At 40.9% G+C, this 24,154-nt stretch overlaps 3 protein-coding genes across 5 annotated transcripts in view; 2 read left to right on the plus strand and 1 right to left on the minus strand.

The window, feature by feature from the left end:
* Window positions 1-347: 347 nt before the first annotated feature.
* myo19 (myosin XIX) lies at window positions 348-13,121 on the plus strand. 2 transcript variants are annotated; one of them, XM_031857367.1, is made up of 24 exons: window positions 348-579; window positions 2,071-2,218; window positions 2,994-3,142; window positions 3,553-3,666; window positions 3,964-4,096; window positions 4,186-4,255; window positions 4,353-4,455; window positions 4,542-4,638; window positions 4,743-4,819; window positions 5,496-5,586; window positions 5,720-5,885; window positions 6,134-6,207; window positions 6,314-6,435; window positions 6,630-6,743; window positions 7,053-7,229; window positions 7,318-7,455; window positions 7,565-7,672; window positions 7,759-7,829; window positions 8,645-8,718; window positions 9,834-10,000; window positions 10,214-10,343; window positions 10,665-10,750; window positions 11,064-11,387; window positions 11,488-13,121. In XM_031857367.1, the coding sequence occupies exons 1-24, from the start codon at window positions 520-522 to the stop codon at window positions 11,599-11,601; spliced, it is 2,907 nt and encodes a 968-aa protein (XP_031713227.1). In that variant the 5' UTR covers window positions 348-519; the 3' UTR covers window positions 11,602-13,121. The 2 variants fall into 2 exon arrangements, with proteins under 2 accessions (XP_031713227.1, XP_031713228.1); XM_031857368.1 differs by lacking the exons at window positions 11,064-11,387; window positions 11,488-13,121 and adding an exon at window positions 10,838-11,042.
* On the minus strand, window positions 12,302-16,357 carry znhit3 (zinc finger, HIT-type containing 3). Its single transcript, XM_031857370.1, has 5 exons — window positions 15,246-16,357; window positions 14,487-14,518; window positions 14,287-14,352; window positions 13,554-13,631; window positions 12,302-13,424 (listed from the first exon to the last, which is right to left on the minus strand). The coding sequence occupies exons 1-5, from the start codon at window positions 15,311-15,313 to the stop codon at window positions 13,228-13,230; spliced, it is 441 nt and encodes a 146-aa protein (XP_031713230.1). The 5' UTR covers window positions 15,314-16,357; the 3' UTR covers window positions 12,302-13,227.
* Window positions 16,358-18,563: 2,206 nt separating this feature from the next.
* Window positions 18,564-24,154, plus strand: part of vkorc1l1 (vitamin K epoxide reductase complex, subunit 1-like 1) — a 9,593-nt gene continuing 4,002 nt past the window's right edge. Inside the window, exons 1-3 of one of the 2 annotated variants that reach the window (XR_004213094.1) lie at window positions 18,564-18,806; window positions 21,454-21,563; window positions 23,576-24,039. Coding sequence is in view for 1 of the 2 variants with exons in the window: in XM_031857481.1 (XP_031713341.1) it covers window positions 18,583-18,806; window positions 21,454-21,563; window positions 23,576-23,802 (561 nt within the window). In the remaining variant the exon portion in view is untranslated. Of the gene's footprint in view, window positions 18,807-21,453; window positions 21,564-23,575; window positions 24,149-24,154 lie in introns of those variants that run through there. The other variant, XM_031857481.1, reaches the window with a different exon arrangement.

The following is a 24,154-nucleotide window of genomic DNA, read 5'->3' on the forward strand; positions in this document are numbered from 1 at the left end:
ATACAAACCTTAAGATAATATATCATGATTATGACGGCCAAAGAGCTCTGGCTTAGTGTATATATATATCCAGGCAACTGATACATGATGGCCATTAATGTTAGTTTCCTTCAGTAGATACACTGAAGGAAAACTGCATTGAAATTGAAAAATATAAAGTCCTAATTTTAAGTCATGTTAAGTGACATTGAAAGGTATGTCCTAAAGTTATAATATTTAAAAGTGAAGGTAATTTCAAGGAAAACCTTACCCGTGTAATTATGAGCCAACGTTGGACAGCTGGGCCCTGAAGTGTCGGGAAGAGGGCGGGAATAAGTGTAAAGTTGGGAGTTTGGGAGGCAGTCGGAAGGGCAGACACAGTTGTCCCTCAGGAATTTATGACAGTAATGGAAAATATTGAGGCTCAGTACTGCAGTGTAGAACAACTCAACAACGTATCTTAATTAGAATATAGGCGTAGTTCCTATCAAGGTTTTAGGTTAACTTTTAAGACAGACATCAAAGGTAACCGTAAAATCAATGAGTTCAGCCGACAACAGACGAATCGTTAGACCAGGGCTCAGCAATGGAGGGGGAACGGTAAGGACCCGGGGAAGACCCGTCCACACTCATCAATTGGTGGTGTAGAGGTCTTCCTTTTCGGTTTAGAACATGTAAAAGTCAACGATAAGTTAACTTGACCTGGAGTAATGTTACCGTTATCAATACGGGACGTTACCGCTTTCCACTTTTGATTGGTTGGTTCGTATTCAAACTATTTGTAAAATGTTTTTATGGACCCGTGAATAATACCGTGATCTAACGTACAATGCGCCAGATGAAAATGTAGTTGGTCCCCCGTGCGTGGAGTAAATGCTAAATGACAAATTTAGTGGCTTAATTTGGCAACGTTTTTCTAACTCGCTTTACACACACACACACACACACACACACACAGAAACGTGACTGAAGTCAAATAGTTGTGGACCACTTTTAAATGCTGTCGAAGCAGAAGTTATTATCAATAAATTGCACACATAGAAACTTGTCTCACACGCTAGTTGCTAGTCTGCGAGTATATAAACAGCATTCACTAAATTGCCAGATTTTTGACTGGGGTTTGGTGTGAGAACAGCAGAACAGGACGAGGGTCACTCAAACAAGTGTATCAAAACTTGAGAAACCACTCTGTTAGATATGTCAATTGAATGTGTTGTATACTCTGATATTACTTGTGTTGCATTAGGTATTGAATGAATTACATTAAGACTATTTACATGGTTTAAAATAGCCCTGCTGTATGATGGGATGTAAGCTACCTTCTATTGGATTAAATCTGTCTGCACAAATGTAGTACCTGATGACGGTTGCAGGTCATGTGACCGTGGCAGGATAAAGCAGACTTCCATTTGTCAGTCTGAAGTGATTGTGATTGAATGAATTACACATGACACATTGACCAAAGTGGCTCTGAGCAAATATACATGTGGCAGTTGCCCCTGTAAGACTTTGTGCTGTTAATGAAAATATCAGCATGTGATGGAAGACTGCATCTTCTGTATGATGATTGACAGCGCTCTCACAGTCGAGGCTAAAAACATGAACATTTAAGTGCATAGAGACGGCATATTTGTAAGCACTTCATAGCTCAGGAAAGTTTGTCAGATTGTATGGACCCACAGAATGTTTGTCATTTTGATGCACAAAATGAGATCTATTTTGCTGTACTGTTAAGTGTGTGGAGCTCAGAAATGTATCATGATTTCAACAAAAAACAAAATACAGTCGCAATCAGACTTGACGTCATGATGACATTGGAGGTTTTGGCCACAGCTGTCTGGTTTGTTATGTTGTGCCCTAGATTGTGGGAATATCAAATGCAATATGCATAAAAACACTTTTCCTCTCTCTGGCTTTTGTGTCATCATCTTGCACTTTTCTATCTGTAATGTTAAGAAATTAAAATATATATATATTTATGTTTTATAATATAATCATTTACTATCACCATGGGCATTTACTCTGCATGACTTACAAGGTGTCAGTTCATATTTGAAACATTGATATCACGTTTTTGCCTCATTCACATAGGTGAAAGGATTAGTCCAGAAAGTCCATTCTGCTCCCTCGTCCCTAAATGATTCGCTGGAGGGAGAAATCCAGGCCTTCCTCATTGATGAAGACCAGCTCCACACTTACGACGACCTCACCAAAGTCAACCCCGTGACCCCATCAACAGGTAACAGTCTTTATTTATTGAAACACAGCCAGTGTGACTCGGTGTTTTCCAGCTCATGTCACCTTGGATTGAAGCATTTGCTGTGTATTGTTTAACCAACATCAAGATCAAACCTGCGGGGTCATGATAAAGTAAAATAAGAATGCATGAATCATTGCAGTGTACACAATGAGAGCGATCAGGTTTCACTCAGGAGAGTGAACCAAGGGCATGAACTACTAGCTTCATGCATCCACAAAACACCAATTCTTGCATTCCGTATACTTGTATAATACAGTAGGGCTGTATTATACAAGTATACGGTACAAGTATAATACAAGTAGCTATGAAGCATCATATCTTTAAGTGTCTATGTACAACATTTTTTGATCAGTCATTTTACTCTGTTGTTTGCCTTGACATAAAAATGCAGTGTCATTGGCATTATGTAAAAAAAGATATCTGTGTAGATTTTCGTTTATATTTCGAGGTGGTGTTCGTTTCCGCCCAAAGGAGAAAACACAACAGTGCAGCTTCTTAACAGCAGAGGTCAGGGTGTGACAGCGTGCAATAGCTGAAGTATCTTGAACTGATTATGCTGCATCTGTTCTATGGATCATGTTATTTTATATAGATGCTGGTTTCTCATATGGATGAACATATCTTTACCATTTTAATTCTGCTGTCCACTCTGGTGTTGTCTCGTTCCTGCCTCAGGTGGTTATCATCTGTACATTTTGGCTCGTCTGTTTTTTCCTGTTAATGTCTAATGATGTTTAATATTCTCCTCTGTTAGTGCTGAAATGCCTGCAGGCCAGGTACAGCGTGAAGGTGTTTTACACCCATGCTGGCTGCACCTTGGTGGCTCTAAACCCCTTTCAGCCAATCCCAGATCTCTACTCTCTGGATGTGATGAAGGAGTATCACGGCGCTCCTCAGCCTCAGGTATTTACAAAGCAACAACTGTAACTTACGCATGTGTCTCTATAGAGCTTTTTAATGATGGTTGGGGAAGATGGATTGTGGTGGATGCAGGGGTGTGGATGGTGGGTGTGGGTGCATTGTTGGACTTTGGCTTCTTCAGAGGGTTCCCGAGACTTCCAGGAATAAGTCATGCACCAATGCAGACCTTCAAAAATGACCCAACTGGTACGAGTGAGTCAACAAGTCAGCATCGAGCAATGTTTCATCAGAATGTCTGATTTTTGCAGAGTTTAAAAGAGCAAAAAAACAAAAACCCTGCTGTTTTGTGGTCAAACATAAATCTTCCTGTTCCTTTATTTCAGGAACAACTTCAAAGTCAAACTCTAAAAATGACCAGTATCTTAATAAGTGTTTTTTTTTTTTGCCAACAGGAGTTCAAACCACATATCTTTATTGTGGCAGAAGAAGCCTACAGGAATGTTCAGGGCCAGCTGGAGCCGGTGAACCAATCCCTGGTGGTCAGCGGTGAGAGCGGTGCAGGAAAGGTAAACCTACACAGAGCGTGTTACGCTTAAGGAATGAACGTAACCTTTGACGGTATATAGACTAGGCTGATTATGCATTTAGAAGTCTTGGAGTGACTCGTGCTCTGAATAATATGACAGTGTATTGTTCGTCATCTATTTTGATTCGGGATTAATCACGTAAGTCATGTTTCCTGTTACCTCTCAGGACCTGCAGGTCAACAAACAATTTGAAGTTGGGCTCCGCGACGGCTGTAAACTGGGTCACAGGATCAGTAGAAACACGCTTCAGTGGACTTTTGATTTGTTTCCTTACAGACGTGGACGTCTCGTTGCCTGATGAAATACTACGCCACCGTGGCGGCTTCCTCCTCAGTGGTGAAGAGTCAGGACACAGTGGAGAGGATAGAGAAGAGGGTGCTGGATTCCAACCCCATCATGGAAGCTTTCGGTGAGATAACTGATGATCGCTGGTTTCTCGTTACTGTGAAAACAACCACTGCGGACACTCGCTGAGTCAACACTTTACCCTCCATGTAGGCAACGCCTGTACGCTACGGAACAACAACAGCAGTCGCTTCGGAAAGTACATCCAGCTCCAGCTAGACAGGTACTCACAACGGATCCTGCCGCACTCTCTTCTCCGTCACGTGAGATGGAGTCAGTACAAGTTGTTGGTGGGTTTGACGTGTTGTTTTTCCATGAAGGTGTCAGCTGTTAGTGGGGGCGTCTGTGCAAACCTATTTGCTGGAGAAGACCAGGGTGGCCTGCCAACTGGCTAATGAGAGGAACTTCCACATCTTCTACCAGGTGAGTTAACGGGGTGGCACGTGTCCTATTTTGGTTTAGCGTTGACACGTTCACGTGTGCAGATGCTGAGTGTTTTTGTTTTTCAGATGATGAAAGGGTCCACTGAGGAGCAGAGGAAGGAGTGGAAGATGCCACATGGGCAACGTTTTGTGTGGCTGCCAAATTCTGAAAAAACTGTTGAGGGTTCGGTCTTTAATTTGAATGTGTATTAAGTAATGTTTGTCTTTTTATTCTATACATTTATGTGATTCTCACAAGTACCTTCTCTTCACGTGTTGTTTTTATAGAGGATTGTTTTCATGAGACTGTGGAGGCAATGGTTCATCTGGGCATTAATGCAGAAAGGCAGAGACAAATATTCAGGGTAAGGTACTCTTCATCGGAAACATTTATATTCAACCCCCTCTATTTAGCATTTATAAACGCTATACAAACATTTAATGAATTAAAAAACCTTAATGTAGTTCTGAGTAGGTTAAAGGACCTTTTGAAGTCTACAATTATCACTTCTCCTATGAAGACATATTTTATATTATTACAACTGTGTTTCACTACATCATCATTCATTATGTTTATGCACCAGCATCCAGCTGTTTGTGCACACAGGACCAGTTACAGTTTACAAATACATTAATAACTTATATCTGCTTACAACTACGTTGTAGTTATGGATGGGCGATATGGCCAAATTTTTCTATCAAGATGTAGGTAATTTCATATCTCGATAACGATATACATCATGATGTAGCATGTTTTCTGGTAAGTCAGGAAATAGATGAAATAACCATATGGTTTTGTATACCCTTGTGTGAATTAAATACTTTCATTAAAAAGGTAGTTCAAATACGAATTAATTTACTGAGTATTTTATTAGGAACTTTTGTGCCGTATAAACATAACAGTTTCACTTGAAATTATGGAGAAAAACATTATTTATTTAATGTTTATATACTGCTTATGAATGCTAAATATTGGGGTTAAAGTAAAGGGTTACCGTAAGCACAGAATATACTTGTCTTGTTCTATTTGTTGCGTTACAGATACTAGCGGGGATTCTGCAGTTGGGGAATGTGAATTTCTCCTCTTCAGCGGATGAATCACAACCTTGTCTCCTCGACGAGCAGTCCAAAGGTATTGGATAAGATTTAGTTTGAGATATTTAATCAACTCACTTCCAGTTATTGAGTACAGAATGCTCCTCAAAGAGATTTTCTTTTTAAAGAAACAACGAATAAATCCCATGACACTCCCGTCTGTGTTTCAGACTTTTCGCAGAGGGCTGCTGAGCTGCTGTGTGTCTCGGCCGAGGAGCTCCAGATGTGTTTGAGAGTGAGGACGCTGAAGGCAGGGAAGCAGAGCCTGCTGAAGCCCTGTTCTCGGGCCGAGTGCAGCGTGAGGAGAGACTGCCTGGCCAAGGTCATCTACGCCCAGTAAGAATGAGGGTGTGATCGAATGGAACAGCCGTGTGATGATATTATGTGAAGAGGGCGGGTCATGCTGGAGCTTGTTCTTGTCCTGTGACCAAGACTTTGTCCACAAACACGCAAATGTGAAACCATCATGCCCCTTAGTTTACAATAAACAGAGACGTGTCTGTAAATCACTCTTTCTATTTACATTCTGTCTATTTTTTGGAAAAGGAGTAAGAGTTTGAGTCTTTTTTTTTTTTTTCTAACAGATTATTTGATTGGCTGGTTACATTCATCAACAACAGCATATGTGCAGACAAATCCACGTGGTGCAACTTCATAGGTAAAGACATTATCATCTTTTACTTTGTTGAATTTCAATACATCTCTATCTTCCCAAAGTTTCTTCTCATAAGCTCACACATTGCTCTCCTCTCTGTGATCTCCAGGAGTTCTAGATGTGTACGGGTTTGAATGTTTCCAGATCAATAACCTGGAGCAGCTGTGCATCAACTACGCCAACGAGAAGCTGCAGCAGCACTTTGTGGATCATTATCTCAGAGCTCAGCAGGTACCACATCCATCACTTTTCCATGCAGAGATCTCGGGAGAGCCGTAGTCTCTCTGCTTGATGTGTTGATGCGCAGGCCTCGGCCGTTCAGGAGGCTTCACGAAAGCTCTGTTGATCGTGAACAGAACTTGTCGCAGCTTGTGTAATGCGCAGAAAATATTTTGTACTTGAATATTTATCTCTGCTTCTGCCAGGAGGAATATGTGTCGGAGGGGTTGGAGTGGTCTTTTGTCAAATACCAAGACAACCAGAGGTGTCTGGATCTTCTAGAGGGAAGTCCTGTCGGTGTGTTTTCTCTTCTTAATGAGGTATGCTGGTATGCTGTTTTTTTTTTTTTAATTATCAAATTTTTTATTGATAATTAATTTCATAACCCGCAAACAAAACAGCACACAATAATAATGGTAAAACTAAACGATACTAATTAGTGTATATATAGTTTTAAAAGAGAAAGACATTTTAATTTTTTACATTGAAGACATTTGTCCCCTAATGCTTTTAACACCTTGCTTTCCATGCATTCAATTGTCTGGTTTAGTCCGAACATTGACTTAATAGTAAATATATGTATCCGTAGTAAGTGCAGATTGACCACTGTTTACATACCCGTCCTGTAGGAGAGTCGTCTTAACCGAGTCTCGGACGCAAACACGTTCCGGGTTCGTCTGGAGAAGGAGCTCTGTGTTAATGCCAACATCAGCTGGGACAAGTTCAGCAAGGTGCCACACTTCACTGTGGCCCATTACGCCGGCAAAGTCAACTACCAGATCCAGGGGATGGTGGAGAAAAACAAGGTGTGTGTGCTGTAGAGAAGAACTTTTTAATTTAGAAAATTCCCCCACATATTCATCCACTCATCTCCTACTGGATTCTGTGTTTTAGGACCCGGTGCCACCAGAGCTCACCGAACTGCTTCAGAAGTCTGACAACCCCCTGCTTCACCAGATCTTCGCCGATAAGGAAACCAAGAACTCGACTACCAAGGGGCTCAGTAAAGTCACCGTGGTCTCCAAGTTCAAGGTGGGAGTCAACTAAAGCCTTTATTACCAGGGTCACATGAGCTAGATGGGGCTCGTAGATTTCCTCCTGGGTCGGTCTAGTCATGGCTCTGATTATTGTGTGACTGCAGAACTCTCTGGAGAGCCTGATGAAGATCCTCCACACCACAACTCCTCACTACACTCGCTGCATCAAACCCAACCCAGACTGTAAGCCACTGATCTTCAAAAAGGAGGAGGTAGGTGCTGCTGTTGTCTTTCATTCAATGCTTTCTCTTTTCCCTGAAGGGAAAGGTTTTGATGGTTACTTCCTGTCTACTCTCAGGTTATCATGCAGCTGGAGGCCTGTGGGATCGTGGAGACTGTTCATATTAGTGCTGCTGGCTTTCCAATCAGGTGAAACAATGTTTATTTGGTAATTTTTAACCTCAAAGAGATAAAGTGGGGTTGTATGAGTTACTTATCCATAGTCGGTGTATTTAACAACCATTCAGTCCGACTATATATATTATGTTATACCTTCACTGTGTGATTATGTATTTATTCTACTTGTTTTTATCTTGTTTTTCTACTTATGTCTCTTGTTTGTTTGGATTATCCACTCTGCTGCTGTAATCCTGCAACTTTCCCGGCTGTGGGACTAATAACGGGATTATCTTATCTCTTATCTAACCTACAGTAGATGGTCAGTTTGGAGAAGCAGACAGGAGTAACAGCACGGCTATATACAGCAGAGCTATATACTGCTGTGGACAGGGGCAGCAGCAAAACATATTTTAGCCACGTAAAACAATCTTTGTTTAAGTGTACACTATAACTAGAATATTTTTACTGTTATCTTTTCATCAGAAAGCCCTTACCTTTCTGAAGCCATTCTTTTCCTCTATGCTCCTTTTAAAGCCACAAGACTACTTTGACATAAAGGATGGATGGAACAAGAGAGTATAGATGGATGGAACAAGAGAGTATAGATGGATGGAACAAGAGAGTATAGATGGATGGAACAAGAGAGTGTGGATGGATGGAATGGCTTCAGGTCCCCGTACTCCTGTCTGTTTCTCCAAACTGGGGGCGTGCTGATCGCCATTTAATAAGTTAATGCACTGCTCAAGTAACTCATACGAGCCCACCTTAAAAAATCCGAACTATCCTTTTAATGTGTTGCTTTGTTTTTCTTGGATTTTGGTTGAGTTGTCGCTTCTGTTGTACAGAATTCCTTTCAAAAGCTTCATGCAACGCTACGGACTGATTGCAAAATATTCGATTTTCCAGTCAGGGAGTGTTGGTAAGTACAGTTTGTTGTCGGGTTCAATTTAAGGTGATTTTTGGCATGTTCACTGTTGATAAAGAGTGATTTTATTTCCTCTGTTTAGGTCTGCTGATTTATTCACCTTTTCCTTCATTAGCCCTCTTAGTGAACGTGACCCTCATTTCTCTACTCTGCTGGGGACTTTTCCATTTGGTGTATAAAAACAAGACTTTCTAACAAAATGTACAACTTCTTATGAACTTTCCAGGTAAATGCATGAACCTCTGACTATCAGAGCTTGCTTTGCATGTTTCGTGTTTCTTCACTAATTAGTGATCAATGCATGCTTGGACTTAAATTCCTCTTTAACGCGCTATTTAGCTGCTTTTTATCCATGCTAGCAGCATCGCTCTATGGATGGCATTGTTGGTCTGTCTGCCAGTCAGTCAGTGTGTCTGCCTATATGTTCCAGGCTGGAATATGTCAACTTTTGGATGGATTGCAAATATTTTGTCCAGACATTAATGTTGCACAGAGGACCTATTTGACTGACTTGGGTGATCCTCTAGCACCACCCTGATGCTTACATTTGAGGATTTTAGTGAAAAGTCTTTAATGGATTGCCATAAAATTTGGTACACCACGAGATCAAATACATTGGTTTATGACCAAATACCTGCAAAACTAATAACACTCCCATTAGCCTCGGCTGTATTTTGTGTTTAATGCAAATTAGCAAACGTTAGCATGCTGAACTGAGAAGGTGAGCATGGTAAACATTATGCCTGCTAAACATCCGCTTGTTAACATCGTTGTTAGCGTTTAGCTCAGAGTACTGCCTTGTTCAGCCTCTAGCACGGCTGTACACTCTCAAGTCTCGTTGCATGAATTTTCAAAGAACCCGCTCACTAAACCTGAATCAGGTTTGAAGGATTCTTTGAATTCAGACCAGAGTAATCGCATCGGAATCTGTGGAAACTGTGCTGTTGATTCTGATGGATTCCTCTGTGCTCTCTCACGCTTAACCAGTTTTTACCTCACTGACTGAATCCTAAGTGGTGAAAGTGAGTCTCTGGACAGTTGTGTGCTGCTCTGCCCTTAACTTGAATAATGTCTCTAGTGCTTCACTCTGATTCTGATGTCCCTCTCAGATGCGGAGGCTGACGGCAGCGACATTCTCCTCCGGCAAGAGGTGGAGAAGCTCCTCGGCGTCGTGCTACAGAACAAAGCGTTTGACCCCTCACACAACCGTGACAGTGAAAAACCCAATGTATGGGTGCACTGCGGAAGGACTAAAGTGTTTCTCACCCAGTTGATGGTCAGCCATGTATATACACAGACATCCTCACGTGATTTAAAGTGTATGTGGAACAGAAATACCTGGGAAGTAATAAGCTAAAGTACTACATATTGCCCAGAATTTCTTTTTTCGATCCGGCCGTATCGTTTCAGTTACTTAACAGGCCGGTAAAGCAAATAAGGGCTCTGGTCTTTTTTTGGAGTACTGACCTGCCTGACTGTTGTCTCACAGCTAGATTCGCTGGAGGATCAGAGGAAGAAGATCCTGTCTCGGTGTGCCTTCTCCATTCAGTGCTGCTGGCTGAGGTACCAGCAACGCAGACGCCGTGCGCGCCAGCACTCTGCTACGCTGATCCAAGCAGGTAAACTCTTAATGCCCTGGCCAGGTACCACTGAGTGGAATCGGTAGAGCTTTGTGGCCTCACTCCCGCTGAGTCCTGCTGGCTTTGACCTCACTGTCTGGCCAACAGGAACCAGCTGGCAGAGTCCGTACACAATGTTTGCAGGCTGACAGTTAATCCCTTCGAAGGCAGCAGAAGCTGCCGCAGCAGCTCATCTGATTAACTGTTGAAGACCGGTGTTCTGAATGGGAGCACATAAACATTTGTCTCCACAATGCAGAAATTACACTTCCAGATTTAATGGCTCGGTCAGAGGTTGAATGTGTTTTATGCCTCCCACAGTGGTGCGGTCGTGGCTGGTCAGGAGGCGGGTCCAGAGACGCAGCAGAGCAGCTGCACTCATCCAGAGCACCTGGAGGAAGTGGAGGGTGAGATTTGTAAAGAATACATATTGCATCTTAGTCTAGCTGCTACATTAGCTGCCGCTTGTTTAACACATCCATATCTCTGACCAGACTGTCGGCGGTCGAGTTGCATCATGGGTAATGGCGGCCCGGTCTTTACTGTCCATCGTGAGTCTTACGATGTTGTAGGAGAGCTATGCTAAATCTCTCCAGGGACAACAAATAGTCTTAGCAGTAGCAATAGCATTGTTTATCAATGTGCACTGGCCCTGTAAAGAACAAACAAAAAAGCGTGGAGTTGTGGATTATGTGTAAAGTATTTTTGTTTTTGTGGCAGGCCCTATTGAAATCCTTGGCCGAGGCAGAACTGGATGACGCAAAGGACTTCGCGGAGGAGGACTTGCCAGTGTTGGACTCTGTTATCAGGCAGCGGGGCTCAGTGCAGCTCTCCTCCATCCAGGAGCCCGTCTCCGTGCGAGGGTGGCCCATGGGCCTGGCCCTGGCCTCGGCGCCGTCCATCACCATGTCTCTGACAGCCACAGGCTTCCAGAAGATGGTGTCTGTGATGGCCTCCCTCAACCTGCCCTCCAGGAGAGGGGAGTATGAGGTGAAGCCCAATCAGTACTCGCAGGAGCTAGCCTCCATACGGGCTCAACCCAAGGTGAGGGCACACGGCTCCGCTTAATCTCCCATCAAGTTTTTATCATCTGGAGGATTTTTATGGTCATTTTGAGATTTAACTTTTTTTCTTTTCTTCTCAGGGATCTGTGAAGCTGCACTATCAGCGATCTCCACTTCTCTATGCTGACACGCAACCAGACATGACGAGTGACGTGACGGGGTTCAACGCGATCCTGCTCGAGAAAACGTTGTAAGCTTACTCCCTAACCTGACAGAGGGAACTAACCTGTTTTTTTTGTTAAATGTGTTTTAAAAGTCGTCATTTACAGTTTTCTTAAAGAATGCCGAATTTGAATGCACAGAATGGCAAAACCTGCACCCTGGCATCATCATTCTTTTAACCCACCAAAGTTAGGAAAGATAATGTGTCACTGTGCTGTGAACCTGACTTCATCATAAATCATCTGTAGTCACCTTCAGGCTCCAGGGACGAAAAATCATATCTGATTCAAAATCACAGACAGTAGACTGTCCAGAAACTCTGACCTCTGACCTGCCACATCTGAGATGAGACGTAGAAATCATTGAACGGGGTTTGGGTTATGATGAGGTCATTGCAGGACAGAGCCTTTGTCCCTGTTTAGAAAACAGAAGTTCTTTCAATCATAGCACCTTTTAAAACAGAGGACTGCAGGTTTTTGTCTCATTTGTCTTGGAGCACCTGACTATATAGATCAAAGTATTGGGCCTTTTGATGAGTGCCTTTCTTAAAAATCAACACTTGAATCACAAATGGGCTGTTGGTAGGCCTATATGTATTTATTTTAGGGTGGTTAACTTTGTGATTTTATAGATTTATTTTGGGCTCAAAAACGTCATAGAATCGTAATAACATCCTACATTTATTTTGAGTGTGATTTGTGTGTGTGTGTGTGGGGGGGGGGGGATTAATTAAGCAAGTATTGCACATGTAAAGCACATATTGCACATTAAAGCCACAGACCTGCTCACATACAGCAACAAGCAGACATGAACGAGAAGACATCACTTGTGTGAAACAGGGAAAGGATGAACCCAGGTTTATTCAAATTGCTGCTTTTTTGTTAGATATAGTTTTTTTTATATAAACACATCTAAAATATTTGCCTAAGCCACATTGTGTGGATTTTAATCTGCTGCAGTTCAAAGCATTAATGCAAGTACTGTATTACATGCCAAAGTCTTTTTACACTTGTTTCGTATGTGAGAACTCACGCCATTATAGCCATCAAGTTTTACTGTATTCGTAATTTTAATATGCAAAACATCTTCTGCTTTAATTAATGTTAGTTTATTATGTAACTTAGCATGTTTGTTATCCTAGGTTTTGACCCTATGCATTACCCACAGACGGCTGTTGACTCCTTTCATATCGTCATTTGCTCTTAACCTTTTTCCAGCTTTAGATTCACTCAAATGTGTCATTGATAACAGTTTAATTTGAAGTGTATACTATTGTCAGTGGTACCAAGGGATTAATGTATATCTTGAAATGTTAATATTTAAATGAACGTTTCCTTGAAATAAATGTTAATAAAAATGTAAGATACATTTTCCTTTCACCTTAAACTTTGTTTACATGTGATCAGCTGTTCCACAAGTGACTTTTCATCACAGCCCTGTAAAGCCTTTAGTGTTGACTCGGGTAGTGATATTGTTTAAAAATATTTCAGCATTTATTTGAACACTACATACATACATACTGTAGCATGACAAGGCACAGGACAGGAGGATGTATCAACACAAATTACAGGAACTAAACTTCATGCTAATAATTCAGAGACTTTATACAAAAATATAATCACAAGTGATCCGATAGACAAACTAATGCCGGCACAATTTTACAAAACACCAGCCCCATTGGATGATTTGGCTTCATTTTCGACAATTTTCAAACACCGATCTGAAAATTCAACAAACAGAGGCTCCTGCATGGCGGCCTTCATAGCGTCGTCTTTGCTGTCTGCACCGTCAATGGAGCGCAGCAACTGTCTCAGATGGGGGTTGCAAAGGAGATCTCGTAGCTCTTTTGACTGACCTGAAGAGAAATACCAAAACATGAATTACCCACGTCTAATATTTTTGAAATCTTAATTTATGTGGTTATTAGTGTGATGCTGCTGCCAATAGTGTTAAGAACAGACAACGGGTACTGTTGGATTATTACCTAACAGCTTGAGCCTCTGCAGAGGCGCTTCGTCAACGATGTCCTCTTCGTGCAGAAGATCCTCAACAGTCCACGTCTCTGCAAAGACGGGAAGGCAAAAAGGGCTCATCACTCAGGGCAAAAGGTTCGACTGTAGGATTTCGATCACTTAATCTCACAGCCATCTTTGTTGTGCCTTAAACTAATAAAGGGACTATTAACACATTTTGGGAGATTCAGCCAAAATGTTCTGTCCCAATAAAGGTCACTATACATCCCAATAACGATATCCCAATATAGTATGTTTTCTGGTAATTCAATAAATAGCCGATATGAAATAACCACAGTAAAGCCTAATTGTGTATACTCGTGTGTATTAAATACTTGACGAATGAAAAGTACTGACTATAATACAATAGATTAATATAATAACTTAAGTGCAAAATTAACATAACAGTTTAAAGTGCATTTATAGAGAAAAAATGAATACATATTTCCAGCTGACTGTTTACATGCATGCACACTAATATAGAGTAATCAGATTAAGACAATAGTTTGATTACACGGGGGTATGTGTTACTATGTGCTTGTTAATGATGATCATGATACCTCCATATGATTTCATCACAATATGAGTCCATGATTTTGTGCAAGTTGCCCAGTCCAACCTGTTATAATCAATTTGTTTTGTGCTCTTGCTGGCTGGTAAGGACACACTATACAAAGAAATGGGATCAGAGAAATAACTCCATACCAGTGTTGAAAGAATCCGTAGCTTCGGGATCAATAGGTGCAGGCTGCTCAACAGGTAAGCAAGTGTCTGTGGACAAACAAAGAATTTCAATGGTGGATCAGTGGATGATGAGCAGAGCAATATGTCCTCCGAGTATGATCGCAGCTTGTCTAAACAGCACAAAACTACATCACTAAAATACTGAGATCAAGCCCATTTACCTTTATGCCTCTTATAACAGCCAAGTGAACAACTGAAAGAGAAAGAAAAACAATAGGAGTAATTGAAAACAGAAATGTATCCAACAGATCTTTATGACTATAATAATAATACTGAATCAAGGTAATACACAGTGACATCAGTACATACAGTGTACAGATACTGTGTTAACGAGTTACAATGTGATCATTGTAAATAGGGGATAACATATATTACTAACAAAGTAGGTGTTTACTAAATTAAACTCAGAATGAATAATGAGCGAATGGATCAATTCATTTATCGATCAAAACAATTCGTGGTATCATTCGTTCAACAGCGGGAATAATGGCCTGTGGCGTCAACGCATATCGTTTTGAGCTACGTAGGCTGCCGTCCGAATTGTTTTTCACGTGTCATTACAGAGGCATGGTCTGGAAATAAGCGCATATTTTTTTCTGGATTCTTATTTTTTTTTAGTTACAGCCGTTCCCATGTTTTAAAGCGACATGTGTCGTGCATGATTATAAACGTACGTTAAGTTACTGCGCTACGACGTTAACTGAATCGTAATTTAGCTTTAACGTTAGCTCATGGTAGATACTGCTATTTGTATATGTTTTAGACTCTTACGTTAGATCCAACAAACATACTTTTGTGCCAGGAGAACAGACAATATATTGGCTACTGTATTCTCCAATCTCAAATAACTTTTACTTTAGCCAAACAACTCGGTCGCTAATTGAAGGCTAGCTTACATAAAGTTATTTAAAGTTACTTACTATCTTATTTTGCAAACTGGACATTTGTATTTTGGTGTATGTTCGCTGCAAACACTGCATATCTGCATCCTGGCGAGTAGAAGAAATAAGCGACTAACAAATTGGTTATTATGCTAGCACGGCAGCTCCTCATGCATGTGTGAAAACCCGGAAATGAATGATTCGTTTCCGGTTGGAAAGTCCTTCCTTTCAAAATAAAAGTATTTGACCTAATCCACGGTTCATTTTAGTAGTCAAACTCAAACCAAACCCAAACGCTGATGCATTGGCGAACCTCTGGTTCTGCTGAGGAACACTTAACGCTTTCGTTCATCATTTATTTAGGTACATTTTCAATGACTGCAGTGTATTTTCCACAATCCGCAACTGCATATATTTCGAATTCCCAGTCCTCATCATCCAGTGAAATAAAACATTAATTTAGGAGCCTTGTTGGTTAGGGCGAGGTTGGTCTGCAGTCAGTTTCCACAATTAAGTCAAAAAGATGGTCCAAAAAGGACCATACAATTCGAAATGCACAAACAAATCTCTTTCTTGGCTATGGGCTCTTGACCTTGGTGTCTGGATGTGCGTGACACTCCTCTGGGATACAAAAAGTAAATAGAACAGGCCCTCATTCCCCCTGAGAAAACACTGGACACAGGGGAGGGAGACATTTATAGACAAATGTGAGTGACAGAGGAATAAATTCTGCTTTTAGAGAAACTAAAATCACAAAAGAGTAACAGCATCCCTACTAAACCAGCTTTATTAAAAACATGTTTTATATTCTTATTCCCTTATGAGCAATATGAATAAAACAATCCAAGCTGGATTAGTTAACATCAGTTTTTATTGAATCAAAATACGGTATAATATATTGTGCTCCCACATAAATGATATCTACCTCTATATATTTATCAGTCCACACCACTGACCTATATAGCTCAACACAAACTATACTTGCACATCTTTAACTTGAGTAGCAGGTCTTGCTACAGAGAATGGTATGGAGAGCCATCCCGTGACTGATTACTGGGCATGTTCCCGGTGTCACAGCGCTCCATTCTCTGGGTCAGGGAAGGCAGGGAACCTTGGCCATAGTCAACATCAGAAATCCAATTTCGTGTCCAGATCTGTGGGAAGATAAGAATTAAATGGTGATCATAAATGATATCCTGCAACCATTTTCATTATCTATTCAACTGCAGATTGTTTCCTCAATTAATAATTTGGTCTAAAATGTCAGAAAAGACCATATTTCCCCAAAAAAACATGTTGACATATTCAGTTATTTTTTAAGACAAAGTATTATAAATGACCTAATTGATTGCAGATTATTTTGTTTACTGTGCTGTTGTGTTGAAAACTAATCGCAACGAATCCGATTTTAAGGTATCAAAGGAAGCAATTGTTCCACCTGTGCTGTAAACGGTGCATGGTTAGATTTCATTATGATACAAACAGAATAGGGGACTAAAACCATGCAAAAATGTAAATGCTTGATCCATTGTATATGGCTATAGTCTTCCTATGAGAGTGACCAAAAGAGAACAAAAGAGAGTGGAACAAAGCAAACTTCACTTTTGACTGTGACTATGAAAGCAGGCGTTGTTCAACTGACATTTATCGGATTAATCTGCTCGCTGCCCTCGTCTGCAGGATGTCTTTAGTTGTGTAATATACAAGTACATACCCAAGGTTGTTTTTTTCTATCACAAAGGCCGATTGTCTGGTAAATAATAGACACATATTTCAACAAATAAAAAAACATAACTTTCAGACATTATTACCTGCAAACACCGAAAGCCATCAAGACAAGATTTTGGTTCTCCTGCGTTTTATTTCGCTGTTGTGGAATTTTTCTGCTATCTTCCTCTCGTGCCCGGCGGGGCAATGGCGGTTTGTGTTCAGCTCGATTTCTCGCTTGGATCTCCCTTTGCCGCAAGCATGGCACGAGTATTCAAGCAGATTATAATAATCATATTGATCGTAATACGTTTCTTCGAAAGAAACGAATCTTTCCATGTCTGTCGCCATTATGGAGACGGAGTGCAGCGGCTTTGTACCAGACGAGTCTCTGAGCGTGTAAACAGATGAGGTCACTCTTTGTTTATATACATGTAGTCACGTGATCCCGGCTGTGCCACTTTTTGACTTATGGAAATATGGACAGTATGCTTTAATACATATTTCCTGCTGGTTATTTGGAAATATAGATTTTTGTATTGTTTGTTCTACATTTATTTTTTACTTGTATTTCAGCGTGGTTGTCTCTATTTACCATGTTGGATTGAAACTTTGTTTTTGTGTTTTTAGTATAGTTTTTCTGCTCCGTATTTTAAACACGCGCGTGTTATTTGCACGTATGGCAAACTAAACATTCATATCGAATCAATGTTGGGAATCAAAATAGCTGTAATAACAATGTGGCAAACGGGTAGGTAAGAACCTTTAAGGCAGGGGTCTCAAACTCAAGGCCCGCGGGCCGAATCCGGCCCGCCACGTCATTTTATGTGGCCCGCGAATCCGCCAGCAAAAAGAAGCAGCTCTTTGGCTGGTTACTGTACATTTGAAATGGAAATGTATGTGAGTACATTGAAGACTACTTTGAACGTGGCTTTAAAACACATGAAATACTTCACGTGGGATTGTGCAAACTCACCATTGAAAGGATTTTAAGCATTGAACAAAGTTATTGTAATAACTTGTGTTTGATATTTGTCTTTGATATTTTCTTTTAAAGTTTGATCTTTGAGAGAGTAATGTGGGTTTATTAGCCCTAAATTAAAATGATTTAAGTTATAATAACAGAAATGTGCTTAAATATATTTTTACATTTATATAACTGCATGTACAATATTTTTACACTTGAATAAACAATAATCAAATGCAGAGACAGTTATTTACCAATATGTTAGGAGTAGTTACAGTTACAACCGGCCCTTTGAGGGCGACCGTGATGCTGATGTGGCCCAGAGTGAAAATGAGTTTGAGACCCCTGCTTTAGGGTAATGTGTTTGTGATATGGGAATAAATAAATATCCAAGGAAGTTATAGTCATAAATTACACTGCACATAGAGTGGTTATTATCTATGGTATGATGCATTTAAGTTAATGCACACATTCCACTCAACTGTTACTCTTATATGAGAAAATAATTAATACTGTGCATTGTTAGAAACCTATGCATGAACTAATTTGCACGCATATTAGATGATCGAAATGTGTCCGCATAGATAGAAAGTCGGGTTTATGTATGTTTTTGTTCCTCGGCGCAGCGGCCCGCCCCTCACGGTGTGGCACGTCCTGACGCTTTTCCACGTCGCAGTCCTGTCTCAGGCGAACTCGCTGCGTATGTATGCGTGTCTCCAGCTAGGCCAGAGAGTGATGGCGGCGCCCGTCCTGAGAGTGTCCACCCCTCGGTGGGAAAGAATAGCTAGGCTACTCGTTTGCCTGTTGGGCATCCTGTTGTCTCTATATGCCTTTCACGTCGAGAGGGAAAAGGCTCGGGATCCGAGTTTTAAGGCCATGTGCGACGTCAGCAGCTCCATCAGCTGTTCGAAAGTGTTCAGCTCAAGGTAATTTGAATTCAGCAAAGAGCGCTCAATGAAGCCGCTATTGTGCCAACCTGGGAAGGGCTGCGCGGTTCAAACTGTCAGATGCTCCCAGCTAGCATTCGCCGGCTGCCCGCTAACGCTCATGCTAACTGAGGACTGTAACTGCCGGCGTGCCGCGAGCCGGCTGTTAGCTAAATAACCCGAATGGAACAAGTTAACTTTTAGCTTCTCATTTAGTAAAGCACATCATTAGCCATCTAGCTCGATGAAGCTAACTTTGCTAACCGTTAGCAAACGCAACCCATTTGATAACGTTCTACGTTACTTCTTTTCTTATACAGTAACAGCTAGCTGTCAACAGGGAGCCGTCAGCATTGCTGTTCATTCAATCAATCAGTCGATAAGTTGCTGATGGGCTAGCTAAAGCTAAGCGGTCGTATAGGATGCTCTGTTTATGAGAGGGTAACACATCTGTAACACCAACTTTAGCACAAAAGTTGACGATAGCTCGTTCACACTAACGTTGTTGTTGCATGTGTGTCTTTGCTGGACGAGTCCATTCATTCCGCGGACCAGACTAGCATTGTTGGTGGTTAGCTGGCTTAATTTGGACAATTCGGGTATAACTTTTAACCTTGTAGCTAGCGCTCCCGTTAGCTGCCACACTGCTGTCATTAGCTGCCATGCTAACGTCAGTCAGTCCAGGGGGTTAAACCCTAACGTTACACCTCAGCAGAGGGACAGTGCACCGAATCGCCGCAGAGGTCAGAGGAAGGGATTGTAACAACGTTGGCTACCTTAGAGTGTCAGTGCTGCTGACCGTCACACAGTGACACCACATAGCTACATTGTGAGAGACACAGATAAACGCGCTGCTAGAGTTTTACTTCAGATAACTTCATGTGTCCGTCAGACTTATGTCTCAGTTGGTTTACTCACAAAGACTTGAGTTTGCAAGCAATCGATCGTTAAACTCCCCTTTTACAGTCTTAAGATGACGGTTCTATGAAACGCATTCTGTTAAGTTGTCATACTAGCTTGACTGTGGGCAACAATGAATGACACAAGTGAACCCCACCTAGTCAGTCCTATTGAAGGAGACTGTTTGCAGGCCTCGTGAACAAATGCTCATAGCATGGCTGGAATGTAACCCGTCTAGGACCTGTAAGATGAGTGAGCCAAGTCCCAGTCTGAGTATTAGAGACAGTCTCACCTTCATCAACTCACATAAACTGTGAACCATCAGTTCTTCTGACTGAATGTGTTCACAAATAATGAAGTGATGAAGAATCGTAGTCTAAACAAGCTGAACCATCTAATCTCTACTGCCATCAAGGTCTATGAAGTGAATACCCTGTGTTTGTGTGATGCAGGTTATTGTACTGTATTTGTTATGTAGTGTGTTATTGTGTATGGTAAATTAAATGAGATTGATGAACATATTTCACACTAAGAGATGCATGCTGTAAAGAAAGAGATTTTAAAATGGTGAAATACTTGCACAGAGACTTTAAAACTTGCACTATCCTCAACTTTTTAATAGCATTCTTTCAAAGTATTTTAAAGCCCGGTGTTTAGAAGTCGACTGCGGCCCACCTTGGTTCTTTGGGCATGTGTTTGTGCTAAATAAGAAGATTTGAAATGGGGTCTGAGTTATTTAACCAGCCTCTTATCCCCATGCTCCTGCTGTATAGCCTCAGATGAGACATGAAAAAACACAAGAATATTCATACTGAATTAATTCTGACGTTCACCAAAACATGATATTTAAAAGAATAACTGGTATATGAATGAGTGATATACCTATACAGTTGCACGTAAAAGAGAAGAGTGTATATTCTATGCTGGAACTTACTGATTGATTAATATGTACCCAAGTCAGCAGGGTCAGTACTTTGCACATGTATGAGTTGTTATATTATGCAATAACTTAACTTCTCTCAAAACAATTTCTCAAAATGTTTGTAGCACTACAGAGCAGACTCGGACTGTGTGAAAAAGTATATGAAAAATATGTTTACTGAACATGTTGAGTAAGTTGAACATTCCTGTTGAGTGAAACTCATACTGCTTTAAATAGCCTGAGCATAATGACTGCACTGCTATCTTATCTCTTGTTGTGCTGGATGTTGTTGTTGTTTTCATGGAAATAAATCCATCAGTACATAAAAATAACGACGGCACAAAAACTTTAATTTTACTACGGCACAAACGGGAACGAGAGCTGACGTGTTGCACAGGTGTAAAGTTAGTATTGCCAGCATCTTGACAGTTCTTATAGAGTTCTTAGAATCGGACAAACTTAGTGATTGTTGCCTTTTTAAGAGCTCTCCTCTGTTAAATGCACTGAAAAAATGAGTTGGACAACGCCAGCCATGATGGTGGTGGTCATGTCGATATCCATTGTGCTAAAGAAACCTTTTAGCTTTGCAGCATGTGTTTTCTCCTACAAAAAGTCCAGATAGGTTTAGTCAATTAATTGATTAGTTGATCAACAGAAAATGAATCGTCCGCTATCGTTTTGGACTGTTAGTCGGACAAAATGACTTTTTTCTTTTTGTTTGACTCATTTGGTTTTGATAGACTTCAGCTGTTTAGTTTGTCACATTATGTACTCCTGAAGTAAAGTTGTAACTGCCTTCTTTGCCGATGTCTTGGTGCGGTTTAGGTGGGGTCGAGGATTTGGACTCCTGGGCTCAATTTTTGGAAATGACAGCGCACTGAACCAACCCAACAGTGTCTACGGGATCGCCTTTTATGCCTCTCAGCTCCTACTAGGTAAGATGCCACTTTATTCATGTCATCCGTTGGTGTTGCAAATTCAGGTGACGAATCTCCCTAGCCTAGTAACTAGTGCAGACTCAACACTTTGCCTGCCTCTGTCATTGCTGTATTTGCCAAACTTGCCTCACATGACACTGACATCATATTTAGTGGCCAATGTGTAAATATAATAATCTAGTTACAGGCGGCTCATATTTCTTGAAGCTCACCTGAATCAATATTTTCCATTTGTTTGGACTTAATTCTAATGCATTGCTACAGACAGTGGCCTCATTCTTTCGTGTTTATCCCAGTGTAATTTGGCACAAAATATTTTTCCTCGTGTGTGACTTGTTTTAACTCAGTCATGCTGGTTTGCCCGCCGAGTAGCCTGTAGGCTTGCCGGGCCACCTGGCGCTGGCACAGAACAAGAGGTCCTTTTAGCCACCGCAGTTAGCACTCATTTGACTGACACAATAGCAGCCCAGTTAAGCCAAACCGTCACAGCGGGTGAAGATTTCCATATTAAAGGCGAGACCACTCCGTCTCAGAAGTTTCATTATTCTTATGGCCCTTGGACCGTTCAATATGTGCTAGTAGGGATGACTCAAGAATCTGCATATTCAAAGTGTAACCTCTGATTAATGCAAAAACAGGACTGTACTGTACACTCACACGTTGAAGCTAGACACACAACTAATGCTACAGTTGAGCCTTTTCCCATCATGGAATTTCTTTTGGATAATCAATTGAGAAACTATACATGGATAAACAAACGGAATAACCACCAATTATATTTGATTTGTCTGTTATTTAATTTACTGGATTATCCAAATACAAAGTACGTCATCATAATAATGCAGACATTGTATAAGTGATATGTCCAGAACATTGATTTCTGCTCATTGATTTGTGACATACATGTCATGGAAAAATCTTTTGACAACTGGTACATTTATTTCACCTCATGGTGTATATATGGTCCACCCCTAGAACAGAACATGTTGTACTACCTGCCTGTACTACCACAACTTCATTAATGTCTGGTAGTGATTGGTGGTACCTCCTGTTTGACCCCCCCCCCCCCCCTGTGGTGGAAGTAGCACTCAGATCTTTTACTTAAGGAAAAGCAATACCACAGTGTAGAAATACTGTTACAAGCATCAAAGCTTTAGTTCAGTAAAAGTACAGAAGTACTGAAAGTAAAAGTACTCACAACGCAGAAATGGCACATTTCAGAATACTATGCAGTACAATGAATTATATGTTACAGCTGATAAAGGTGAGACTCCTTTTAACTACTTGATTGACTGCTGGCTCGTTGAATCTAATAATAATAATAATATACCATTTATTCGTTTTGATAATCTCAATCTGCAAAGTAACGAGGAAGTAAAGCTGTAGAATAAATGAAGTGAAGTAAAAAGTACGGTTCTTGCCTCTGGATCATCGTGAAGTAGAAATAAAAAATAGCAGAAAATACAATTACTCAATTAAAGTACAAATACCTCAAGCTTATATTTAGGTTCAGTACTTGAGTTGTTCTTTACGTTTTATCACTGGACCTGACGGCATTGTCAGGGTTTCATATTCTACGATTAGTAATCGTGTAAAAACACTGATTCTAGTGAAACACTTGTTATATTAAATCAAAGACTTGTCAACACCGCTCTGTGGTGTCACAACGAGCCCCTCCAGCCCTCAGACATGCAGCGTTACTCGTGCTTTTAGAGCCGTGACTCATTGTGGAACAGCCAAATAGTGACGAAACCTTATCAAAAGAGCAAACTTAGAAAGCCTTCTAACTGTGACCGCACCTCATGGGACAACAGAAGAACATGACCAGTGTTTAAGCAGCATGTCATCACGAGGAGGCTGCTTACATAAATAGAGAACTGTCTGAGGCTGAAAGCTAAAGAGCAGACTCATCAGCTTATTTGTGTGTTTAAAGGTTGCCTTTTTAAAAAAAAAATTTCTTCTCTTCTGCGGTGATTTGCCTAAGGTTTAGTTTGTGTTTTTCGCCGTAGGAATGACTGTGAGTGCAATGGCCGCCCTTATTCTCATGACGACATCCATCTTGTCGGTGGTGGGTTCGCTCTACCTGGGCTACATCCTCTACTTTGTCCTAAAGGACTTCTGCATCATCTGCATCACCACATACGCGCTGAACTTCATTCTCTTTATTCTCAACTACAAGCGACTGGTTTACTTGAACGAGGCCTGGAAGCAGCAGCTTCAGGCCAAGCAGGACTAAGCTGTCGAGAGCCGCAAGAAAAGTGCGACAAACAAACAAACAAAAGAAAAAAAGAAATGTGACCTCTGAACATTTGACTTGCCACCAGGAGACCTTGCTTCCAAACAATGTTTATTCTGCTGTGTGTTTAAAAAGAAAAAAAAACAAAGAAAAAACAAAGAAAAGGAAAAAAAAGAAGAAGAAATTTAACTTAAATGTTGGGCCGGACATCTCAATGTTGCAAACACGGAAGGAGTTGTAAGTGAAAGATGATTTCTCTTTTCATTTCTTTTTCCTTGTTTAACATTGTACTCACTTAAGGAAGGGTGTGTGTGTGTGTGTGTGTGTGTGTGTGTGTGTGTGTGTGTGTGTG

Source organism: Anarrhichthys ocellatus, unplaced genomic scaffold, assembly GCF_004355925.1.
Source record: "Anarrhichthys ocellatus isolate YVR2014 unplaced genomic scaffold, GSC_Weel_1.0 scaffold18, whole genome shotgun sequence".
NCBI classification, from domain to species: Eukaryota; Metazoa; Chordata; class Actinopteri; order Perciformes; family Anarhichadidae; genus Anarrhichthys; species Anarrhichthys ocellatus.

Bases quoted from the DNA above. Each gene is read 5' to 3' on its own strand.
- myo19 (XM_031857367.1), top strand. From the start codon at position 520: ATGAGTTCAGCCGACAACAGACGAATCGTTAGACCAGGGCTCAGCAAT. The intron at 3,143-3,552 runs GTATTTACAAAG...TTTTGCCAACAG, and splicing joins ACGGCGCTCCTCAGCCTCAG to GAGTTCAAACCACATATCTT. The intron at 10,344-10,664 runs GTAAACTCTTAA...TGCCTCCCACAG, and splicing joins TGCTACGCTGATCCAAGCAG to TGGTGCGGTCGTGGCTGGTC.
- znhit3 (XM_031857370.1), bottom strand. From the start codon at position 15,313: ATGCAGATATGCAGTGTTTGCAGCGAACATACACCAAAATACAAATGT. The intron at 13,632-14,286 runs GTATGGAGTTAT...CCGTCTTTGCAG, and splicing joins TACGGATTCTTTCAACACTG to AGACGTGGACTGTTGAGGAT. The intron at 13,425-13,553 runs GTAATAATCCAA...ATTTCTCTTCAG, and splicing joins GCAGAGGCTCAAGCTGTTAG to GTCAGTCAAAAGAGCTACGA.